We start from the raw sequence: 23,049 nt of genomic DNA, 5'->3' as shown, positions 1-23,049 counted from the left end.
TTTGTTTCTTGTAATAATGTTTTGTAATTTTCTTTGAATAGATCTTTTGTGCTTCTAGTTATATTTACTCTCATGGGACATTTTGACCTGGCATTAGAACTCCGTTATTAGTCTTTCCTCCACGAATAAGTTCTTGTCATTTCTGCATATGCTGCTAGGTTCGGGTTATTGACAGTGACTTTCTTCTCTTTTTTTTGTTGTTTACTGTGTGGTTTTTTAATGAAAATTTACAGAAACTTTGGATTTCCATTCATTCATCGTTGTATTATTCTCTTTTCCCGCCCCCCCTCCCCGCTCCAGTACACTCTTCTCTTTGAAAAGTAAAAGTTCTCCCATTGTTTTACAATCCCTCCCCCCAGGTCCACTCCACTATGTATCCTTTGTTGTGGAGTCTTGTCATGACTATAATACCTAATAATATCCCTTTTAAACAGTTTTTTTTTTATCTTGTAATGCACAACCAGTTCATGGGACGTTTCACCAGCTGTTTCTTTCAGAGTCTAAAATGAGCCAGCATATCCCATCTTCTAGCATTGTTTTTTCCAAGCACATTTCTCTCCTCTCTTGAAAGTTCACCTCACATGCTGCCGCCTCAGCCAGGCCTGTTCCCATCTACCCCAGCTAGCTCAGACTCCCAAACCACCTTGATTATATCACATTCCACATGTCGACAATTATTTGTTTACACATCTGTCTCTTCTAATAGACTTTGAGGTTTTCAAAGTCAAGGGACATGTTTTATTCATCTTGCGTCCCTAGTGTCTTAAATCATACATAGTCATGCATGTGCTTGGTGACTTTTGATTTCGTGATGAATAGACCATTGAATCTTTAGGGTGTATGACCTTTCATTATCCTAACCCTGAAGGTTTTTGTAGTACTTATTTGATTGAATTACCATTTTTATTACCTATTAAACTTTTTTGTTTTCTAGGCCTTATTCTAATGAGGTTAACTCAGACCCTCTCCCCAGAACAACTCTTTGAGATAGCTCATATTAAGCTCATTTCTGGATGAGGAAGTTGAGGCTCAGAGGGGCTAAATGACTTGAATTATTATGACTGGTGTTGCTGTATGACATTGAGCTGACTCACAGACAGACTAGAACTATCCTGTAATGCCTCCTCGGCTGTAATCTTTATGGGAACTGATCCTCTGACCTTTTTGTCAGCAACTGAGTGCTTTTACTATTGTGCCACTGGATCCCTTCCTTTAAAACTAAACCCAAACCAATCAAACCCACTCCATGGAGTTTGTGCTGACTCAAAGCAGTACTATGCATTAACATTAATCCCATGTCTTCACACTTGCTGTCTAGTTTTACATAATATCTTGTTAAAGCTTTAAAACAATTCTGTGAAGTATATATGCTATAGATCAAGGGAATGGAATCTTTAAGAAATGAGCTCCTGAAGTTCTCGTTAGCTGTTCTTGTTGGCTCTGAGTTACGGGTTCTTAGGGAAATCATTCTCATTCCTACCGAGTGGACTATATGACACCTATGTTGTAAGAGACTAACTTATTTTTCTTTGTTCCTTTTGATATTATTTAGGATACCCAGAGACAATATTTTCCTAAAAGGGTGGTATTTTTGTTGTTGTGTACCATCAGGTAGGAACTGAGCCATAGCTGACCCTCCAGATGGTTTTCAGACACAGTTCATTACCTGGGAGGAGATTGCCCATCTTTCTTCCGTGGAGCAGCTGGTGGATGTGAACCGTGTGCCTTTGGGATTGCAGTGCAGCTTCTTACCCTGAGGCCACAAGAGCTCCCTTGAAGGGAGGTATTAGGGATATCCACATTTCTTTATATTGTAATAATTGTTTTTCATAACTATGTACAGTTATTGGAGACACATCTCCAGTGTAATGATTTTAGAAATATTTTGAAAAATCAACTTGTCAGGCACCCATATAATCATTGTCACCATCTTATCAGCAATTAATGTGATTAATTGATTAATGTGAAATAGTTTCTACCCATCATTTCTTAGTCGGATCCCTGCATTTCCTTGGCAAAGAGCCTTCTTTAAAAATTAAGGGAAATGAGGGCAGTTAGAGCAGTTGAAATTACCTGTGTATATGTTTGGCTATCCTGGGCCTCAGTCAATTCTACTTGCTCTGAAATATCTGCTAGCACGATCCTTTCAGACATAGGAAAGTGTAGTGTGTAGCCTGTGTCTTAAATTAGTGCTCAATAACCACACACTTTTAACATGTGAAGAAAATTCGGAGGCAAAGTGGAGTGATGGCAGCTATGAATATGAGGGAGAAATAACTCATAAAAGGCTCAGTGACTTGGTGAATAGGAAGAGTAGATTTAAGGCATCACTGGTGTGAATAGAATCGTAGAGTTTGTAGGGTGAAAGACAAATGTAGGTAACTTATATCTGAAGTAGTTGAACTTACCACACATAAAGATAGGGTTTGGGAAGTAACTGTTCTCTTACTTTGGTGGTTTTCTAAAGTTACTAGAAAGTCTGACCCTGTCTTCTTTGAACTGTTGTGGGGAAGACAGCTGGTAAATTTACTGCTGCCATGTTGCAAGGGAGGCCTGGTGGTGTTAAAGTGCTCAGCTGATAACACAAAGATTGGCAGTTCAAAACCCACCCAGTGGCTCTGTGGGAGGAAAGACCTGGAAATCTACCCCTATAAAGGTTAGTCAATCTTTACTAATTAGTAAATCACTTACTAATTTGTGCTGAGTCAATTTCAACTTCTAGTGCCCCTCCATTGAGGCTTCTGAGGTTCTAAATCTTAACAAGAGAAGACTAACCCATCTTTCTCCCTCAGAGCTGTTGGTGGTTTGAACCAACAGAGATACACAGCCTTTTAACTGGCTGCACAGCACATTACAGACTCCACTGGCAATTCCTCCAGCGGTTATAGCCTTAAAAAGGGTAAGACAACAGTTCTGTCTCTATCACGTAGGGATTTTTATGAGTAGACAATGGCTTTGACTTCACTTGCAGAGTAACTACAACATGCACATGTGTGAGTAGGAACTCTCTTTAGAGAATGCTGCTGTGTTTGTGCAAAAACGGGATAAATCTTTTGTTTACACTCAATTTTACATTTACTTCGACCTGGAAGCCATTCTATGAGGAAGAACAGAATTCAAGTTTGGCCACTCTTGGCTTTGGAAGAATAAAGCTGAAAAGCACCTTATGGAGGTATGGAGGTCAGTATGCTGTGTTGTTATATATATAATTTGCTAGGTTAGTAGCATGAACAGATAACGTCTTAGAAGTCCTGGCTTCTGTTTGCTTGTTCATTTTGTTTTACTTCTCCCAGTTACAAGTCTCTATGAAGGAAAGGTGGTTTGGGTTTTGTATGCTTTTAGAAAAGTAGGGAGAGGTAGTATTCCAAGAGAAATGAATTCCTTGAATTCCAAAGTCATATTTTTTTCAGTTCTCTTTTCTGGAAAAGAAGGTACACACTTAAAGTCTAATTGTGAAAGAATTGTGAAAGAATTGTCTTAAAAATAATACTCTATACTTCTTCACCATGACTGTGTCATTTTTAGTCAGTCTTTAGGTTTCTTCCTAGAGGAAATCTTGTGTGGTTTTCCCCCTCCCACTCTTTTTGGGAGCTCTGGTGGCCTAGTGGCAAGAAGCTGAGCTGTAATCCTGAAGGTACACGGTCCAAATACACCAGCTGCTCCACGGGAGAAGGATGAGCCATCTCCTCCTGTTCAATTAACTGCCTCTGAAAACCTGCCAGAGGATCGATTAGCTATAGGTCGCTTCCGACTCAAGGGTACACAACACACGCACGCACACACACTGTTTCAAGGCATATTTTATTTCTCTTTTTTAGTATACACATTTCCTAGGGACCTTTCTTGCTCCGTTTTAATTTTTGCAGTGGGCTTTGTATGGGCAAAAGGATCAGAAGAGCATATGAATTTTAAATGAAACATTCAGTCTATAGGGCTACAGCCCATGGCAGAGATAATTGGAAGAGCCTTGGTTGCAGTTTGGAAATGGATAGTTTATGGTCCGCTGGACCATTGGTGGGAATTACAGTACTTCCTAGAACTTGGTGCAAAGAAACAAGATGCTCAGCCATTTGTCAATGTGGACTAGTAAATTAAGGTTAAAGATGAAAGACCTTCAGGGAATGAGCTGGTCCGATACTTGGGTGTTGGAAAATGGGCATCTGCCAGGTGAAAGTACCAGAAGGAATGTTTGCCATCATGTGAAACTCAAGCTTGAATTCAGCTGGAAGGTAGAGCAGCATCCTATGGAAAGATTAAGGGCACGTGGAAACTGTTGGCAAATCTCTCAGCCATTCCTCATAAGATAGAGCTTCTGCATCATGTTCTGTTATTCCCAGTGCTCACCTCTGACACTACCTCCAGAGAACACAGTCCTCTAGCGGTGTCTGGCCAGGATAGTAGGTAAGAATCTCTTAGTATATCCCAAGATTCTGTTAACTTTTTGTCATTCCACTTGTGCTTTTAACCACAGAAACCTTTACTCTTAGGGCAGGCTAGTCTGTCCTGTCTTGGCATTGGAGTTGACCAAATACAAGCCCACACTTTTGTTCTTATTTGGTTTCATACTATCACTTCGACCTCATCTTTCTAGTTTGTAGTTATTTTAGAATCCTGCTTCTTCATCCAGTTTTTTATTCCTCACACTTTGTGGCATCTTAATGCGTGGAAGCCTTCCCCTTTGTATTCAAGGTTTTGATCAACAGCTTTTATCTTATGCATTGGGTTGTGTGTGAGCAAAAGTATCAGACTCTGACACTGATACTTTATGAAGGATACTTTATGAAGCATCCAATCTACATGGCTACAGAAGATGGTAAGGATAATTGAAATAAAACTAAAGTTCTATTATTGTTGTTGAGTTTTTCAGAATACATACACTTCTCGCAAATTTGATTGTGATCTATTTTAATGGCCATTTTCTGGTAGGCCCTTTAAACACCATCTGGTCTGAGAGATAAGCCACGTGTATCTTACTGAGGTCAAGATATAGAATAGACTGATGGATTTTCTTAGAATCTATTGCATTCGTAATCCTAGGAAGCAAGGCTTTAGTGAATCTCTTTAGTGAGTTCTCGTTCTGATATCCAGAGCAGATATGAAAAGTTCTTAGTACACAGGCCAGTACAAATGACTTAAATGCTTTAGTGGACTGTGAGCAAGTCAACACCAACAGTGACTCCAAACAGAAAGAAAAACAAAAAAACCTCCCTGAAGTTTATATCTCACCAAGAGCATTATCAGTTTTAGAGTAAGAGAAGCAGAATAAGGGAGAAAGGCACCTCTTTGCATCATGTAGTAAACTAGAAATATGTTATCTGTAAATAGTTTTACAACAATGGTGTGGAAGACCAATTTCAGAAAGCAATAGTAAGAAGTTGTAAGTAGAAGTACAGAGACATGTATTTCACTTAATACAAGGAAGAGCTTTTTAGAACCTGCTCTGTCAAGTAGAAGCCTCTCTCCCCTGCTCGTCACTGTAAATTCTTGCAACACTGGGGGACATAATTCATCTTGGAGTGGAGACTGCTGTTCATTTAAGGTTTTGAGTGGCGCTCCCTTATCTCCCTACCTCCCTTGGGTCTTAATTTCCTCTTAACCATGTTTGTTCTGCTCTCTCTATTTGAAGATCATTCTTCTTGATAGGGAAGATTTAAGTCAAAATGGTATTGAGTAATTTTCCTTTCTAACTGTCATCAGCTAAAATCGTACCCATGTTTCTCAAACCTTGGCGTCTATCAATTTTACCTGGGAAGCTTGTTAAAAATACAGATGCCCAGGATTTCCCCCCCTTGAGTCAGAATGTATGAAGTGGAACCAGCCCAAATCACTCATCGCTAACAGGCTTGGAGACCGTTAACGGTTGGCTCAGCCTTGCCCAGATGGAACCAGTCTCCATCCTGAAGGCTTCTCAGGTGTCTCACCCCTGCCTTTAGGGGGCATATGGGGGAAGTTCATCACGCTGAGAATACTTCTCAGTTTCCTGAGTAGAAGCCCTGAACACCGCCCTTGAACCCATTCCACTGCCATTTTCTCTGCACATTTCGTTCTTCCCTGAGTGCCTCATCCTGCACTAGCCTTCTTTCATGCTTCTGTTTTAATGCTGACAGAGAGAACTTTTCACAGTGCTTATCTGGTGATGTCACCCAATCCTTAAAAATACTTCAGTGACCTTCCTTTGCATATATGCTAAAGACTAAGACCCCTAGTGTAATCCATCAAGTTCTTCATAGGCTGCCTCTTTTCTCTCATTTTTCACTGTCATGCTATTTTGAATCTCCACATTGACTTCACCTCCACTCTTCAAGTTAACTGTCCTCGCTCCTACCCTGGCCCTCGTCACCTCCTAGTTTCTTTATCTAAAACTCTCTTACTGTACCTCATCATCGACTAGACTTCTGCTTGTTTTTTGGTTCTTGCCTTTATCAGGGCTTCCTTACAGAAGGTTTCTCTGACACGCCAATGAATACAGAGTCCCCACAATATGTTCTTATCATGGGGGTTGATTGCCTTTTTAGCACACAGAATGAGGTTATCATCTAATTGGTATTTGTTCCTTACCAAACTGTAGCCTCTAAAAGAGAAAAGATTAGGTATTGCTTCATTCAAAATTACTTCTCCAAGTTCCCTGCACACCATCAGAATAGTTATTCATGAGAGATTTTTTAAATTAATAAATGGCTAGGGACAATTACTAGATCTTAATTCCTAGACAATTTCTAGATATTATCACCCTCTTGACAATGGGCATCACCATGCCTGGGGACCTTATTTATTACCTGCTGTACCTGACCCTTTGGATGTTGGCATCAGCCTGACTTGAAGGTTAATTTCCTGTGCCCACTTTGATACTGTGATTTGAATTACGGGCCACTTGGCTTAGTTGGTCTGCATCTGGTTAGAGCTCAAGTTCTGGTCTTACCTGTTTATAGACGGTTCCTTTTTTTCTGCTGGCTCACCCATTAAAGTCCAACATATGGCAAGGCTGAGGCCAGGTTAGATACAGCAAGAAGCCTCTCTCTTGTATTAGCAGAAGCAATAGAAATTACAGACAAGCTCCCTTTCTGTAAGACATTTCTGAGAACTATCCAGTCAAAATTTGGTGGTATTTGTGAGGCACTTTTCATCACCTTGTCTTAATTCAACTTTACCTTGTTTGTGTTTCTTAGCATACACATTATCTGTTAATTTTGTCTCCATTAACTGTCTCCTAAGATTTATGAAGTTCCTCTTTTCCCATTGTTTGTGCTGTCACATGCCTGTTGCTATGCCTGGTGTACTCTCTTTAGCATCAAGTTTTATCCAGACACTTTACTGTCTTTTTGTCTGGTCTCAATTTCAGTTTAAAGCTCTTTGACTCAGCGGGATTAGTTTCCTGCCAAATGATTCTATTATCCACCTTGTTCAGTTGGAGAAAGTCCCTCCTGGGGACAAAAAGGGGAGTCAGTATCCTACGTTCTGTCTTCTTGGGTAGCATAAGCCAAAAAACACTGTGACAGGAGGTGCCATAAGTATCAGCACTGGTCAGCTGCCTTTCAAAGTTGCTGCAGTTGGGTAAAGTAATTTTCTGCTGCCATGACTGTCTCTATCAAGGACTGAAAGCAGGGAGAAAACTAGTTACAATCCTGAAATTTTAACATTGAAAAATCTTAAGAGATAATCCGGCAAATAACAACAACAACATAAGAAAAAAGGGGACTCAAAGAAGGGGAACTAAGGGCCCACAGTGACACAGTTAATACCAAAGTCACCAGTCCAGTGCTCTTTGTATACTTGGAGGAGGATGTTTAAAGAGACAGTGGTTCCTATTAATGCAGAAAACGAGGAGCATGTGCAAAAACTCATTCTAAAAATCCAGTTTAGCTTGAGAGGTTATCAGAGGATATAGAGAATTCAACATTTTACCATGTAGAGTTCAAGAGGCCATGGTGTCATCGTAGCTATAAGACTCAACTGCTAACTAAAAGATTGATGGTTTGAACCCACCACCCACTCTGGGAGAAAGACTTACAGCCTTGGAGCACTGGGGAGCCGTTCTCCTCAGCCCTCCTGGGATGTTAAGAGTTGGATTCAACTCAATGGCAAGGGATTTAGTTAGAGTAAATTGTTTTGAAATGGGAATCTATGTATGCATCCCTGTATTTATGAATGTAAGTATGTTTGTATTAGGAATGACAATATTATGACAGGAATAGTCTCTAGGAAAGGAAATTGTAAATCTGTCTTTCCCAGTGGAGATTGTTTGACCTTGGTAGAGCCCTGGTGGTGCATTGGTTGAGTGGTTGGCTGTTAACTGAAAGACTGATGATCAGAATCCACTAAGTGGCTCTGGGAGAGAAAGACCTAGTGCTTAGTGATCTGCATCTGTACAGATGACAGTCAAGAAAACTCTATGCTGTGGATCTCTCTTGCCCCATGGAGTCAGTGTGAGTCGGAATCAACTCCATGACATACAGCTGTGTTGAACTGACCAGATGCTGAGCAAGTTCAGACTCATAGTGACGCTGTGTGTGCAGAGCACAACCACCTTGATAAGGTTTTTGTAAACGGATCAAGCCAGTCTTCTGATGTCTCCAGACAAGTTCGATCCACCAGCCCTTCAGTTAGTCAAACACCTTGGCCCCACCAAGGAACTCTTATTCTAAACTTTGTTCTTGTTGCTGTGTAGTGTTGAGTCAGAATTGACCCACAGTTTCAGAGGCAGTAACTTTCATGGGAGAAAATCGCCCATCTTTCTCCCACAGAGAAGCTGGTGAATTTGAACCGTATACCTTAAGGTTGGCAGTGCAATTCCTTACCACTAAAATAGTGGACTGTGTTATGTTACGTTCATTTAAATTAGACCCATTTTCTCATGGAACATTGGAGGTTCATGTAGCCCAGATTAAGTATCGATTGGTGGAGTGTAGGTGGTGTGGGTGCCCTACTCCTCCAGTGGAGTAGGTGCTCGCTGCTTAGACAAGGAGATTTGGTCTGAATGACTGGCCTTGGTAGTTTCATGTTACACAGAAGCCTGTCTGGCAGCACAAACAGGAAGGAGCCCTTTGTGTGTTGGTTCCAGCTTTGCCCCTGTTGACTCGTTTCCTCCCATCTCTGCATGAAGTTTAGCACCATGTTCATGGTGTGTCCTGTTGGGAGTGATTCTTAGGAAAGCAGGCCCTCCTTCACACCCACACAAGTTTAACCACAGTGTTTACAAAAGGAGGCCCGCTAACAGCAACCGCTGGATTTCCACGCATACATTTTACTGTGCTGGGCTTTCGCAAAGTCTCTGCCTGCCCTCCCTCCTCCACTCAAAACCTATTCATTAAGAAACAATTCTTGTTGTTTTCCTAGATTGGACTCAATTTCTCAGGGTGCTCCCCACCCCCAGCCCCAGCCATCTGCCCTCCACTTGCCTCTCATACTGTGTTCAGAGGAATGCAGACGTGCAAATTTGGCTTTTCAGTCTTGGAGCCCATATATCACCTTAAAAAAGATCCCCCTGGCACCTTTTCCCCTTCCCCATACCAGTGAATGAACTTGAAAAACTGTGGTCCAGCTCTAAGAAAGAGCTGGCTTTCCTTCACATCTAAAAGTCTGATTAAATAGTTGCTTGTATTTTTGCCCAGTGCCAAGACACCTTGAGACATAGGAGTCACTTCTCCCTCCAGTTAACGTTTTTGAGCACCCCCTGCATCTTCTGTATTTTTATGCTCTAGGGTTTTAGAGAATGGAAAGCAGATGCAACCAATCTCCTCCAGAAACCAAAGCTGAGGGACCCCCACCCTAGGAGAAGGAGAACTTCTGAAAATATATCTGACAATGGGTGCTCTCTTGTCATGGTTTTCTGTGCTCCAGTCTGTCATTGCAGCACAACACACATACAGATACACACATGCATGCTTTGAATATTTTTTAATGAATTCTTGCTTTATATCTCGTATCTCATTTTAAAACTTGCTGCCTTGGATTTCCTGATTTTGTGCTGTACTTTCTCAACCACTAATAGGCTTTTTTAAAGGTGAGACTTGTCTTTTTTGTCTCATATGCTCTCACACAGTCATTCTCTCTCTCATTGCCATTTAGTCAGAACCAGCATGTAGCTGACCCTCCAGTGGGTTTCCAGAGCTGTCAATTGCACAGAAGGAGATTGCCCATCTTTCTCCTGTGGATCTTATGGTAGATTTGAACTGCCTGAGAGCTGCCACCTTTAGGTTGGCAGCACAACACCCTACAGACTATGCTACCAGAGCTCATACAGTACAAGGCTTAAAGAGGCTCGTTATCACACTAACACTTGATAGTTTACTAATGCCATTAGCTCAGCATGTGAAGTTTCTCTTTTTTCCTGTCAAAAGATTTAGGGTAGCAAGTGGCATAGTGACCATATAAAATAAATATATATTTTTCTTCTAGCTGTTTTGTTTTTTTTTTTAAATTGTAAGTTAAGTAAAAGTTTACAAAGCATCTGTGGTTTTTATTTTTCCAGTCAGTCATTCATGCACATGCTTTTCCATAATCAACCATTTATGAATATTTTTGAGATGAGAAAGGAACAGCTAGCTAAGAGTTTTGTCCCTTTCCTTAGTGAATTGGGAGGGAACCTGCAAGGTGTGAGGGGACTTAAAATATTCACAATGGTGAGGGAAACCATGTCGTTTGGGTAGGAACTGTGCCTGCTGCAGATGTGTCCTTAGTTGAAACAAATACTAAAGGCTGAAGGGATTCTCTGTGTCAGATGACTGGTTCCTTTTTTATGACTCTCCATTGTTTTCACCTCCTACAAAGAAAATAAACCTGAACTCTTTTAACAGCTGGATTTTGGCTGATGCTTATAAAAAAGATACTATACTGATTTCTTCTCAAAGGGTATGTATACGGTTGCAGGTCTGAAGGGTTTAATGCTACTGTTAGTAGTTGCTGTTGAGTCAGGAACCAACCCCCACTCCCCATGGTGACCTTGTGTCTTAGTAGAACTGATCCATAGGGTGGTTTGTTGGGCTTTTTGTTGTTGTTGGTGGTGGTGGTGGTGGTCGTGGTGTGTTCTTTTTGTGTTTTTTTTTTCTATAGTCTTTCTGAAAGCAGTTTGCTAGGCCTGTCTTCTGTGTAACGGATGGAGGAGTTCAAATAATTGACCTTGGGTTTAGCAGTCACTTGCAAACTGCCTATGCCACTGAGACTCCTGGGGATTAAACCCCTGGCTTGATGGCTGTCCTTAACCTGACTTCATAGTTAACAGTGGGGACTAGTTCCATATAGGTTCTGTCTCCAGAATCTCTGGGAGCAGCCTCGGTCCCTGCACCTTTTTTTTTTCTTTCCCTTTTAGTCGTTTTAGTACATCAGACTCATTACATACAAAAGGCCTGATTTTTCTGTCAATTTTAAGTCACGGGCCATGACCAATCATATCTTCCCTTTTTATCTCGGTGACAGGAAAGAGGTTTGAGGGAGAATAGGGAGGGAGTCATATTTAGATGCTTCTGTGATATTTCAGATTTCCAGAATACTGAAGGGTATGCATGTGTGTAGTTATATTCGTATAAGTATATATTATAGTTTGAATTTCTACAATATTACAATGAAAATTGTATTGATAACTGTTTCTGAAGATTGCCATATTAAAAACTGTACTTCATTATTTTTAAACACCATACAGTACATAAAGTTTAACACTAGTTTAATTTCTTCTGAAATTTTAATAATTGTCCTCTGGAAACTTGGGGGTGCTTATGGGAGATGAATTGTCACAGTGGTTACGAAAGTGAGCTCAAGCAGCAATGATTGTGAGCATGGCACAGGGCGGGGTAGGTAGTGTTTGTTCTGGTGTGAACATTATCACTATGACCCAGAATGGACTTGATGGCACCCAGCAACAAGTCACCCAGAATCTAACCTTAGGGTCCCCTATGGCTGGCCTTTGTCCTCAGACACATACTGTAATGGTTGTTGGTTATTCTATGCCATTGAGTTCGAACTGACTAAGAGCTGACCCTCCAATGGATTTCCAGAGACAATAAATTACATAGGAGGAGATTGTCCATCTTTTTCTCTCAGAGTGGCCAATAAATTCGAACCACCTGTCATTGGGTGGCAGTGCAACCCTTTACCCACTAGCCCACCAGAGCTCCCTGTATTGGGAAGTATTACTTCTATTAGAGTGGTAGGAAATGGTACTTCACCCCAGGTGTCTGTAGACTTCAAAAGAAAATATAACAAATACATAGAAGAATATAGATACAGGTGGTAGTGTGTGTGTGTGTGTGTGTGTGTGTGTACGCATTCACCGGTACTAAAAAACAATAGATTGTTAGTGGATGTGGATGAGTAAAGGAGGGCTCTGTGGAACCCAGAGTTGAAAGGAAGACATTTTCTTGGCTTGTTGATAGTTAATTAGTGGTTTGTCTCAGAACTAGCTGGGTCCTGTACTTTTCACTATTCATAACCTTGGGATTGATTGGTGATGCCTTTAAGTCCTTGTCACCTGCTGTGACTCAGCCAAGTTAGGAGTGACTCTCGGAGGTCTCGGGTTTCTTCAGGAAGCTCAACTCATGAGATCAGGTGAAGGTGACTTTTCTCTCGGCTGAGCATTAATAATTGTTGACAAAAAAAGAAATACAATGCACTCCCATGTTTAAGATAGGATTATTTTTTTTTTCAATTGAGCATTTATAAAGACGTTTTACATTGTCTTTTCCTGTGGAAAGGTTGAAAAGGTCAACTTTAAAGTACCCTAAAAAAGATTAGGATTTCACACTCTGTGAGAAATCAAAGCTAATAAAGGAGGTGATGAAGGTGACACAGCCATAAATGGTAGTGACATGACCAACATGGATAGGGAACTCTGGTGGCCTGGTGGGTAAGCAGTTGCACTGTTAACCCAAAGGCGGGTAGTTTGAACTCACCGTCTGCTTCTGAGAGAAAGATGGACACTGTCCTCCTGTGGGATTAACTGTCTCCAAAAACAGCCCAATTAAATGTCAGTCTGTTCCAACTCAAAAGCACATAACAACAAGGATGAAATGGACATACACTCTGAATTATGGGCATAAGAACTATAGGAAGTGACCCATAAGGCCAAATACTATAGAAGACCACTATTGTAGAAATAGAAAGATAACTAGTAAAATGGGTAAGAGGATCCAAGGGTGGGAGGACAGGAACAGAGGGGTGAGGATGGGCAGGGGGTAATCACAGGGTCACACAATTTGATGAGTAGAGGGAGGGAAGGGTGAAGGAAATGGGAAAAGACCTGGTGTGAAAAACAATATATATGACCTTTGTAACTAAACTAGTGTATAATAAAAATCATATTGAATAATTAAAAAAGCTAACACCTAAAAAAACTATAGGAAGCTTTCTAAAATTGCCCTTTGCCTTATCTCAGCAAGTAGAAAATACAATGAATTCAGGATAAAAGATTACAAGCTAGAAACACAAATAGAGGATGAAAAGTCAGTTGAGATGCGCCCTCGGTGGCTCAGATAATTCGTGCACTTGGCTGCTAACTGAAAGGTTGGCCGTTTGAGTCCGTCAGAGGTGGCTTGGAAGGCCTAGAGATTGACTTCTGAAAATCCGTCCTTGAAAAGTTGTGACATTGAGCTATCCTCTCACGCACATGGTCACCATTAGTTGGGATCGACTTAGTGGCAAGTGTTGAGCTTTTTATAGAGGTATTGGATTCTTTCCATACACTAAACTCTTTATGGCGCTAGTTTATTTAACCTTTATAACAACTTTATGAGGAAGATATTTATCCCCTTTCTACTGATGAGGAAATATGAAGCTTAGAGAGTTTATGTCACGTTTTCCAGGAACATACTATCTAGAGATAGTGGAGCGGGCTGATGATCCCTAAGTTCTAGAGGACTGGAGAAGGCCAGACATGTTTGGAAAGATCCCTGCTAGTGATGTTGGTACATCAAGTATTGCACTCAAACATTAAGCTCTTAACCAAAGGCTTGGTAGTTCAAACCCACTGGCTGCTCTATGGGAGAGCAGGAGTCTTGAGACTCCTGTGGGCAGTTAGTTCTATTCTGTCCCACAGGATTGCTGTGAGTCAAAATCGACTTGAAGGTGGTGGGTGGTGATGTGGAATTGAGGTATTTGGAGGCCATTCTATTTTTTTATGACTGTCTCCCATTAAAAAAAATTATACAAGATCTAGTCAGCCCCACATGGCAGTTCTTATGTTTTCTTCTTCTTTTATCTCTCCTTAAGTTGGCCACAATTACAAAATCTTAGGATGGAGACCCCAAAAGAAACTGGTTGCACTGCAGCCTGTCCTTTGAGAGACAGCAAACAAAGACCTTTGTAGTTCCTCGTTCAGGGACAGTGGGGAGTGATGTGCCCTGATCTTGGATACCTCTAGGGAGGACCTCCACCCAAAGCAAAACTATCCATTCATAGGCTATTTTTGCATACATTCTGAAAGTCAGGAAATCCTTGTAGAACTTAAAACTTCACTCATGCGTCTTAAGCCTTGCTTTCTCTTTTTCTAGCTTAATGGGACTTTAGAGAATGATTTATTACTACTTCACTATCATACTCCTTTATTCATTTAAGCTGCCTGGGAGGTTTATTCGGTAGTCATTGATTGAGTACCTGCTGCCTCTGGAGGAATGGCTATAGTTGTAGAAAAGGGTACAGATATTTTGTTTATAGGTTCACTGTGAGTCATATTCAACTTGACAGCACTTGACAACAACAGCAGCAGCAGCAGCAACATGTTGGATATCTAAACACATGTATATGAACTTTGTATGCAAACCAGTATAAAATAAAAAAAAAACCACACCAAAACAACTAAATAACACTAAACACTAAATAGTTTAGTCAAATTATTATATTTTTTAAAAATTTAGTGATTGGCACTCACTGATTATCGTTTAGGGAGAATTGGCCCAGGGACTCTGGTGGCCTAGGGGTAAGGAGTTGCACTGGCAACCCAAAGGTACATGAATTGACTCCACCAGTTGCTCCATGGGAGAAAGATGGACAGTCTTCTCCCAAGGGACATGCTGCCTCTGAAAACCATCACAGGAGGGAGCTGTGATTCAAGTCCAGGCTTGTCTGCTGAGCTACTGCAGTATCTGACCACTTTGCTATGCACTCACTCACTTGCTGCCTGAAGCCAGAACACTATGTTGGATAAAGTCAGAGCTAGCTCATCCAGCTGAGGTTTATACATAGCATAGCTGAGAGTCTAAACTCAGGGTCTCTGTTTAAAAAGCCTGTTTCCATTGCCCCTTGGGGTTCCTCTCTGCACAAAACCTGGAAGACTCTACCCTACATCCAAGTAAATCCATGGTTTCTTTTAGTCATTTTCTTAGGTGCCATCAAGTGGCCTGTGAATCATAGCAACCCTATGCACAACAGCCCTAAACCCTGCTCTATCCTGTGCCAATCTGGTTGTCTCTGACACACCTATCCCCATTACTCTCATGACTAAATCAATCCATCTCATCGAGGATCTTCCCTCCTGCGCTGTCCCTACATCCTCTCAAGCATAATGTTGCTCTCCAAGGACTGGTCCCTCCTTGCACCATGTCCAAAATATGTCAGATGGAGCTTCAGAATCCTTTCCTCCAAGGAGCAGCCTGGCTTCACCCTCTCCAGGATGAACTTGTTTGTTCTCCTAGCAGTCCATGGTATATTCAATACTCTTCTCTGGCACCACAGCTCAAAGGCATCAATTCTTTCTATCGTCGCTTGTCATTGTCCAGCTCTCTGATGCATAACAAGTGATTGCAAAGACCATGGCCTGTATCAGCCACACCTTAGTCTCCAGACTGACATCATTATACCTCTCCTCTCCCCATTTTCAGGTGAGGAGCTCTGGAAACAATATTTTACAATAAAGGAATGGACATATTATTTACACTGCTACATCAGAAGGCTAGAACTTAAACCTAGTTTAGAATTCATGTTCCAGTTTGAGTCCCATAAGCCCAATTCACTTAGCTATGTGGTTCTTGCCCTTTTTGTATATTGAAAATGTTTCTTGACAGAAGACCTTGTTTTTCTGAGGTTGTTTCACGGTGCTGTAAGGAATGAATCTTTCCCCATCTGAACATCATTTACCATTTCTCTGAATAGTGAATAATAGTAATGGTGGAAGGCAAAGAAGTATGTCAGCATCACATATAACAAGGACCAGCCACTCAGATATAAAATGTTGCCAACCTATACAATCTCAGTCTTGAAAATCTTCGAGCCCAGAAGTTCACTGCTTTAAGGATCAAGTATCCCTCTGACTACTAAATGGGTATTTTGTTAACCATTTATAGTAAAACACATTTATTCAAACTGCAAGGTCAGGTAATTGTCCCTTAAAATAGATGCTTTTTTTTTTTTTATATTTGTCTGTTGATGTCTGTAAACATCAGATAAAGGCCCAGATGTATTTAATTATTTTTGCTCAAAGAAAATATGTTCTGTTTAAACACACTTTAAATACATTATTCCTGAATTGAATAAGTAAGCAAGAAATGGCTGAAACGAAACAGCTTTGATTATTTAGAATAAAGATTTTTAAGAGAAGTCTCATCTAAGAGGAAAAACTCATCTCTATCTTATATTCATTTCTGGTTTTGGATATAAGCCTGGGTTAGCTGTTCAAATTAATTGGTTTTTTTGTTTTTTTTTGTTATATAGAGAGAACTGTGATGGAGATGGGGGTTGGGGAGCTCTTGGTAGAGAGGTGGGGATACTCACCTCAATAGAAATGAGGATAATAACTGTTTTAAAATCAAGCTTGTCATTTGCAAACAATAGTAGCTGATTTGGGGATAATTTTAAATCCATGTCACATACAGTCACTCCAGTTCACATATTGAATGATACATTCACTCCAGTTCACATATTGAATGATACATTCACTCCAGTTCACATATTGAATGATACATTCACTCCAGTTCACATATTGAATGTGGGACTATTCCTGTGGCACTTGGCGTTTAAAAAAAAAAATTAATATTTGTTGAGTGCTGTTCTGGGTCAGTCTTTCCTTCATAACTTTTTTTCATGTAATTCTCACATTCCTGTGATTTAGGTAATGGTAACCTCCTTTTCAGAGATGAGAAAGCTGTGACTCAAAGCAGCTGAGTAATTAACCCAAGGGCACACAGCTAGGAGATGTCTCAGAAGTAGAACCCAGTTCCAAGTCCATGCCTGATCTCCTGCACCAGGCTAGCTGATGAACAACCTGATATGCCAGAATTTTTATATTCAACAAAAAAATTTTAAAGCAAGCATATAAAGCATTCATTAAGAGAAATTTATTCATAAGTCGGCTTGTCTAGTCCTCCAATTAAAAAAAAAACACCACAATTGGAAACAAAAATAAGATTTAAAAAAAAATTTTTTTTTTACATGTAGACAGTTTCTTTTGAGATAAATCCCTCGCCCTAAGTTTCTACCTCCATGATGTGGCAGGGTTCAGATCTGTTACACTTAAGATCGCTAGTTGTAGTAAACTTGATGGCATCTAACAACAACAAAGAGTAACAACTGAATTAAGAACCTTCCCCATTGCCCACTTTTGGGTCTTTTTGGTTTTATGTTATAAGCTCGGATGTTTGACATTGCTGCGGGATCAAGCTTCTCAGTGCTTGTAGTTAAAGGTAGTTAACTCTGAAATAAATTTTTTTTCTCCTATCTTATTTCTGATTTTGCTTTAGTTTGAGAATAGTACATACTGCTCTGAACCCTCCCTTCTGGTTACCCTTCATGTTCAAAAGTGCCACCTCAGTGACTTGCCTGGGAAGAAAGTATACTGTGTTGGAAATCATGCTGCGTAAAAACCTAAAACCACATCTGAAAGGTCCTAGCTGATAGAAAAGAGTAAAAAACAGTCTGCATGTTCTTTCACCAAGTTATAATTTTTGTTTTGTTTAAAAAATAAGTACAGGAAACTCCCTTGAGGAATCCTTGAAAATGAATTCCACTTTGTAAAGATAACCAAAGCAGATTGTTTTCTCAGTGGCTCGGACTTTCTAAATAGAAATATTTACGTGTTAGAGAGCCTAGGAAGTTGCATATGCATGATCCTTTTAGTAGCTGTCATTGCAACTCAGAATCTAGAAAGCTTAGTGCTGTGGTGCATGCAGGTCCAGGGGACAGGGCAGACTGGGAGGGGCACGAATTAAAGAGTCATTCGTTATATCCCTTTTTTCCCCCTCCTGCTTTATCTGACATGTTTGATTGCATGTGTCTAGAGCAGATATGCTGAAGATCTTTCTTCTCTTTTCCAGACCCCAGGCAGGCACAGTCCTCCCCTCCGTGGTCCTATGACCAGTCTTACCCCTCATACCTGAGCCAGATGACGTCTCCGTCCATCCACTCCACAACTCCACTGTCATCCACGCGGGGCACTGGGCTTCCTGCCATTACCGACGTGCCCAGGCGTATTTCAGGTAAAGATCACACTTTAACTAAACCCCACTCCCCTACACCACCCCCCAACACACACAGAGTCCGGGGTGGGGGGAGAGGGAGCTGGGCTGGGCTGGGCTGAAGCTGTCTTTCCTAAATCCAGAGAAGCATGTGGGTGAGGGTATGCCAATGAGGAAACTGAGTTTTCTTGAATTGTTTAGGGTTATCACACATTAGAACACTTTAAAGTCATGAGACTGAAAATACCCTAAAGGTGGCATCATTTTCTTAACATGACATGTAATGCCCTCAGTTTCAGTCCTGACTTTTGTTCTCTGTGCTGGGCTAGGGCTTTTTCCAGGGGGTCTTCACGCCAGACCTTCCTCTGCTTATGTTCTTTCTTCTCCTAACTTCTGTCTGGAAACCAAATTACAGGCTGATTGTACAGCCCTCTGTTTCTAAAGGCTTATTGTTTTAAATCCCAGGAGTCCAAGCTAGCCAGTTCCCAGAGAGAGTGCTTATAAATCTGAGCCTCCATCAAACACTAGTTATTAAGTGCATAAAGGCTTTGGTCATCGTTCAGAGCGACGCATGGCCTCTGAGCGAATGGCTCAAAATAGAGGCAACCTTTCCACGAAGCACATAATAAGATACTGCACTCGTTCCCTGCATGGCAGCTCTGTGCTCACACGCTACCTGCTTCTGAGGCACCACGCACACCTGTGGGTCATGGACGTGTGTGCTCTGGCACAGTCAGGCTACCTTGCCTATCACAAAGTCATAGTTCACAGAGCCAGAAAGTGCCCTCGAAGACGTCAAATTGACCAACAGAAAAAAAGCTAAGGGGCCTTGGTTAACCATATGTATCTTGTGAATAATAATGTCAAAGAAACCGCTCTGTACGCTCCCAACATGCAACCTACAAAAATTGCCCTCATTTAAAAAGACACAGACCCAGTGAGGCACACACTCTACTGGATCTCACACGTATCAGACACTCTTCTTAGCACTCGGGCCCCATGCACCTGTGTGACTCCTGGCCAGGTTAATGCCTCTGTTTCTTTCTCTTTGTGTCTGTTTCTCTCCCTCTCTCATTTTCTGCAAAGCTCGAAGCCGTTACTCACTCCGCTGAGTTGCATCTCTGACAAGCTGAAGCTCCACCAGCAGGCTTGCAGGTTTTCATTAGTACAGACTCCTTTATTTCTTTCAACTTGGGAGGAGGGAAGGCTTTGTTTCTCAAGCAAATAGCAGGAAAGGGCTCTCTGGTCCTAGTGCCTTCTCAATGTCTGCAGCAGATGGACTCCCGTGGGGGTGAGTAGGGAAAGAAGAAGGGTGGAGGGAGAACTGGAGCCGCAGGTTCTTTGGGAAACCATTTTGCCATTTTGTTCATTATGACTGCTATTATTGCTTGTATGAGTCACAATGTAATTGTTGGGGGATTGTAGAGACTATAGAATTTGAATTATCATTGCTTGTGATTGGGATCACTGTCTCCTTCAGTTCAACATCAGCTAAAGGCACGGGAAAGAATTATTCAGTCAGAGGGAGAGAGTTAGGGCTGATAAGAGACAGAAAGATAGTGTTTGATGGTACCCAGTTCATCTGGTCAGTCCATGTGCCTAACTGAGTGCTTGCTCTGTTTTACGTAGTGCCAAGACAATGCTTTGATGGGGCAAACTCTTGCAAACTCAGTTCAGGGCCTTCTTTCTGCCCAACCCTCTGTGGCTGAAACATTGCTTTTGTGCCCTGGCAGAGAAAAAATCTCAGGGAGTGATTGTCTTTTTAGAGACACTCACCTCATTTGTTGCTCATGGAGTCGTAGAGAGTCATAGTTGACTCAAAGACACTTAACAACAACTTCCTGTTTGAGTTCAGTCAGAAGACCATTAGGAAAGGACCTGTCAAATTACACCACAAAAAGGTGTAGCCCCAAGTAGTATTGCTTACTGCTTATCATTCACTTGTTGGTTTAGATCTACTAGATTATTTTCAGCCTGTTTAATAATGATGACTTAAAATGCCGTTGGGGCAAATGAATAAGCAAGGTTAGCATGGGTTTACCTGTTCCAGTGAAACCCGTGTGCAGTTGTTCATTTCTGACTAGTAAGTAAGCACAAGAAAGCTTGTGTTTACTTTGATTATCAGTTCACCTGAACTTCCATGTCCATAGCAACACAACTCTTTCCATTCCATAGAGGAGGAAGCAGACTAGACTTTGGTAAGTGTTGCGCTAGCTAGAAGGTTGGCAGTTCAAACCCACCAGCTACTTTGTGGGAGAACGCTGAGGCGATCTCCTGTCATTAAGACTTAGGGCCTCAGAAACCCGATAGGGGGTCACCATGAGTTGTGACTCACCTGTATTGACTTTAGTTGTAATTTGTGTTTGCACACCTGAGGTCAAAGGTAGAGAGGACCCTCTGTTTAAAACTACAGTAAGTCTCTGTGAGAGGAACGTCTGACTTAGGGGCATCTGATACTTGCCCTTTAATGTTAAGTACATGTGCCCTCACTTTGAAAGGATTGAACCAACCAGCAACAAATTCTTCATCACCGTCACCTTCACTTGCTTTACCTGCAGCTCTTAAATCGTTTCCAAGGCCAGGAGCTTTATTATTTTTTTTAAATTTTTTTTCTCTGCACTAAAGCAGGATGGAATAACAACCAAAGGCACTTATTCTGACTTATCTACAAATTCAACTTTAAGACACTGGGAATGAATCTGTTCTAACTTGAGAACTGCTTGCAGATTAAAACGGAATTTAGTCCAGTTTCCCACCCTCGTCCCAAGTTTTTCTGTGTGTTGTTACTGGTGAAGCAATGTGGTGCCAAGGTGGGAGGTTCTGTATAAACATTAAAGAGAAGAGAACAGAAAATCCCTCTTGTCCGCGTGTAGGGAAGTAGCAGGAAACAACTAGACATGGACTGTCAGGGAACTGGAGGAGCCCAGATCGGCCTGACCTCCTCCTTGGTGTGGGGTGGTGCCAGGACATAGAGCGCTTGCTAGTAGACTCAGGGATCAAATCACTTGGAATCAGCACCGTTTTCATTTCCCTGGGAACTGGTCCTTGGGCCCTCCCCTCCTGAGGAACCTATCTGTAGGTTCTGAGGATCAAGCATAGGTCTTATTTTCCACTTCAGCATTCTGCCACATAGAGCTGTTAGTCCCACAGACGAGACCCAGTAATAATGAGGTGGGTTATAGTGATACAATTCTTGGGTCGTAGTGATTTGTTGGGGTTTTTTTGGGAGGTGGGGTGCTATAGTAACTGGAATCCTTTGCATTGAGTCCATTTCTGTGCTTCCTGTCTTCATTATGGAAGGAGCCCTGGTGTGGATTCTCTCGTGGCCTCCTAGGTAAGGAGTTGCACTGGCAATCCAAAGTCACTTGTTTGAGCTCACCAGTAGCTCTGCAGGAGAAAGATGCACAGTCTCCTTCTGTGTGAGTTTATAGCCTCTGAAAACCTGCTGGATGGTCACCTACGGGTTTCCAAATCGACAGTGCCTAACATCGGCAATAAATGGGTAAAATACTTGACAACGAACCACAAGATTGGGGGTTGGAACCCACAAGAAAGATCAGAGGAGCAAAGACCTGGGGATCTGGGCTTCTAAGATTTCCATCTAGGAAACTCTATGGGGTGCTTCTACTTGATCCCGTAGGGGTGCTGTGATGGAATCGCCTGGCCAGCACGCAACAGTCTTCATTATGCTCTTTGCCAAGTAATGCTATTTCCCTGTTGTTGTATGGGCAGCTAAAACATTAGCCCAGAGCCCCACCCTTAAGCAGTGCTGTGGTCACATTATGAGATGTTTTCCAGAACAGTAAAAATTTTTGTTGTAGACGAACAACGAAAGGGATACACAGTCTAAAGGGACACACAAAGCCTTTTCAAATGATCTTGGATGAGAGAGGAGAATATCCATCAGTAGAACTGAAGATTCAGACCCAGGTTTGAATCCCAGCTTGTATACTCTCCAGGCACGTTTCTTCCTCATTTGAAACTTAGTCTTATTATGTTTTTAAATTTTTTTCTTTTTAATTAATTTTTGTGCATGTACTGTCAAATCAAATCTGACTGGTACAGGAGGAGATTACCCCTCCTTCTCCAGCAGAGCATCTGGTGGATTCAAACCACGTGCCTCTGGGATTGCAGCGCAGCTTCTTGCCGCTAGGCCACCAGAGCTCCCTTGAAACTTAGTCTTATTTTTTAAAATACCTTTTAAGATTATGGTGAGGATTAGATTCGATTAAATCAAAGAACTTCATGTAAAATCCTATACAGTCCTGGCATACAGTATGTGGTAACTAGAGTGTAGCTGATATTTGTTTTTTAAGTTAAACTGCTGGGAGAAATATCTGTAACTCTAATTTTCAAGCAAGCTCTGACTTAAATGAATCAAGTGAAAATAATAAATTTTTAAAGAGGATTATTTGTTTTTCAAAATAGAGCACTACAGTGCAAATTTAAAACATAAAACTCCTGGAATATTTTAAAGATCCAATATCCATAAATAAGGGAACATAAAAATAGTTCCCAGATTACAAATGAATTTCATTCCTAATCTATTAAGTTGAATTTGTACATAAATTGAAACTGTAAAGTACCATTTATATTTAACATCAGTTACTTAGATATTTGTCTTCACATATACTGCACCTTTCTGTATGTAAAAAATATTGGCAAAACACTTTCTGAT

General features: G+C 41.2%; 1 protein-coding gene across 4 annotated transcripts in view; it reads left to right on the top strand.

Moving 5' to 3' along the window:
• RUNX2 (runt-related transcription factor 2) overlaps positions 1 to 23,049 on the top strand; it is a 277,102-nt gene that overhangs the window by 211,790 nt on the left and 42,263 nt on the right. For 3 of the 4 annotated variants that reach the window (XM_006881936.1, XM_006881935.1, XM_006881937.1), the window contains one exon: positions 18,231 to 18,392. The exons of the other annotated variant lie outside the window; for it this stretch is intronic. In XM_006881936.1, coding sequence (XP_006881998.1) covers positions 18,231 to 18,392 — 162 coding nt within the window. The remainder of the gene's footprint in view (positions 1 to 18,230; positions 18,393 to 23,049) is intronic. 4 annotated transcript variants of the gene reach the window in all.

Source organism: Elephantulus edwardii, unplaced genomic scaffold, assembly GCF_000299155.1.
Source record: "Elephantulus edwardii isolate Elephantulus edwardi_28Jun2011 unplaced genomic scaffold, EleEdw1.0 scaffold00017, whole genome shotgun sequence".
NCBI lineage: Eukaryota > Metazoa > Chordata > Mammalia > Macroscelidea > Macroscelididae > Elephantulus > Elephantulus edwardii.
Note: the sequence above shows the minus strand (reverse complement) of the source record. Positions and strands in the feature narration are given on the sequence as shown.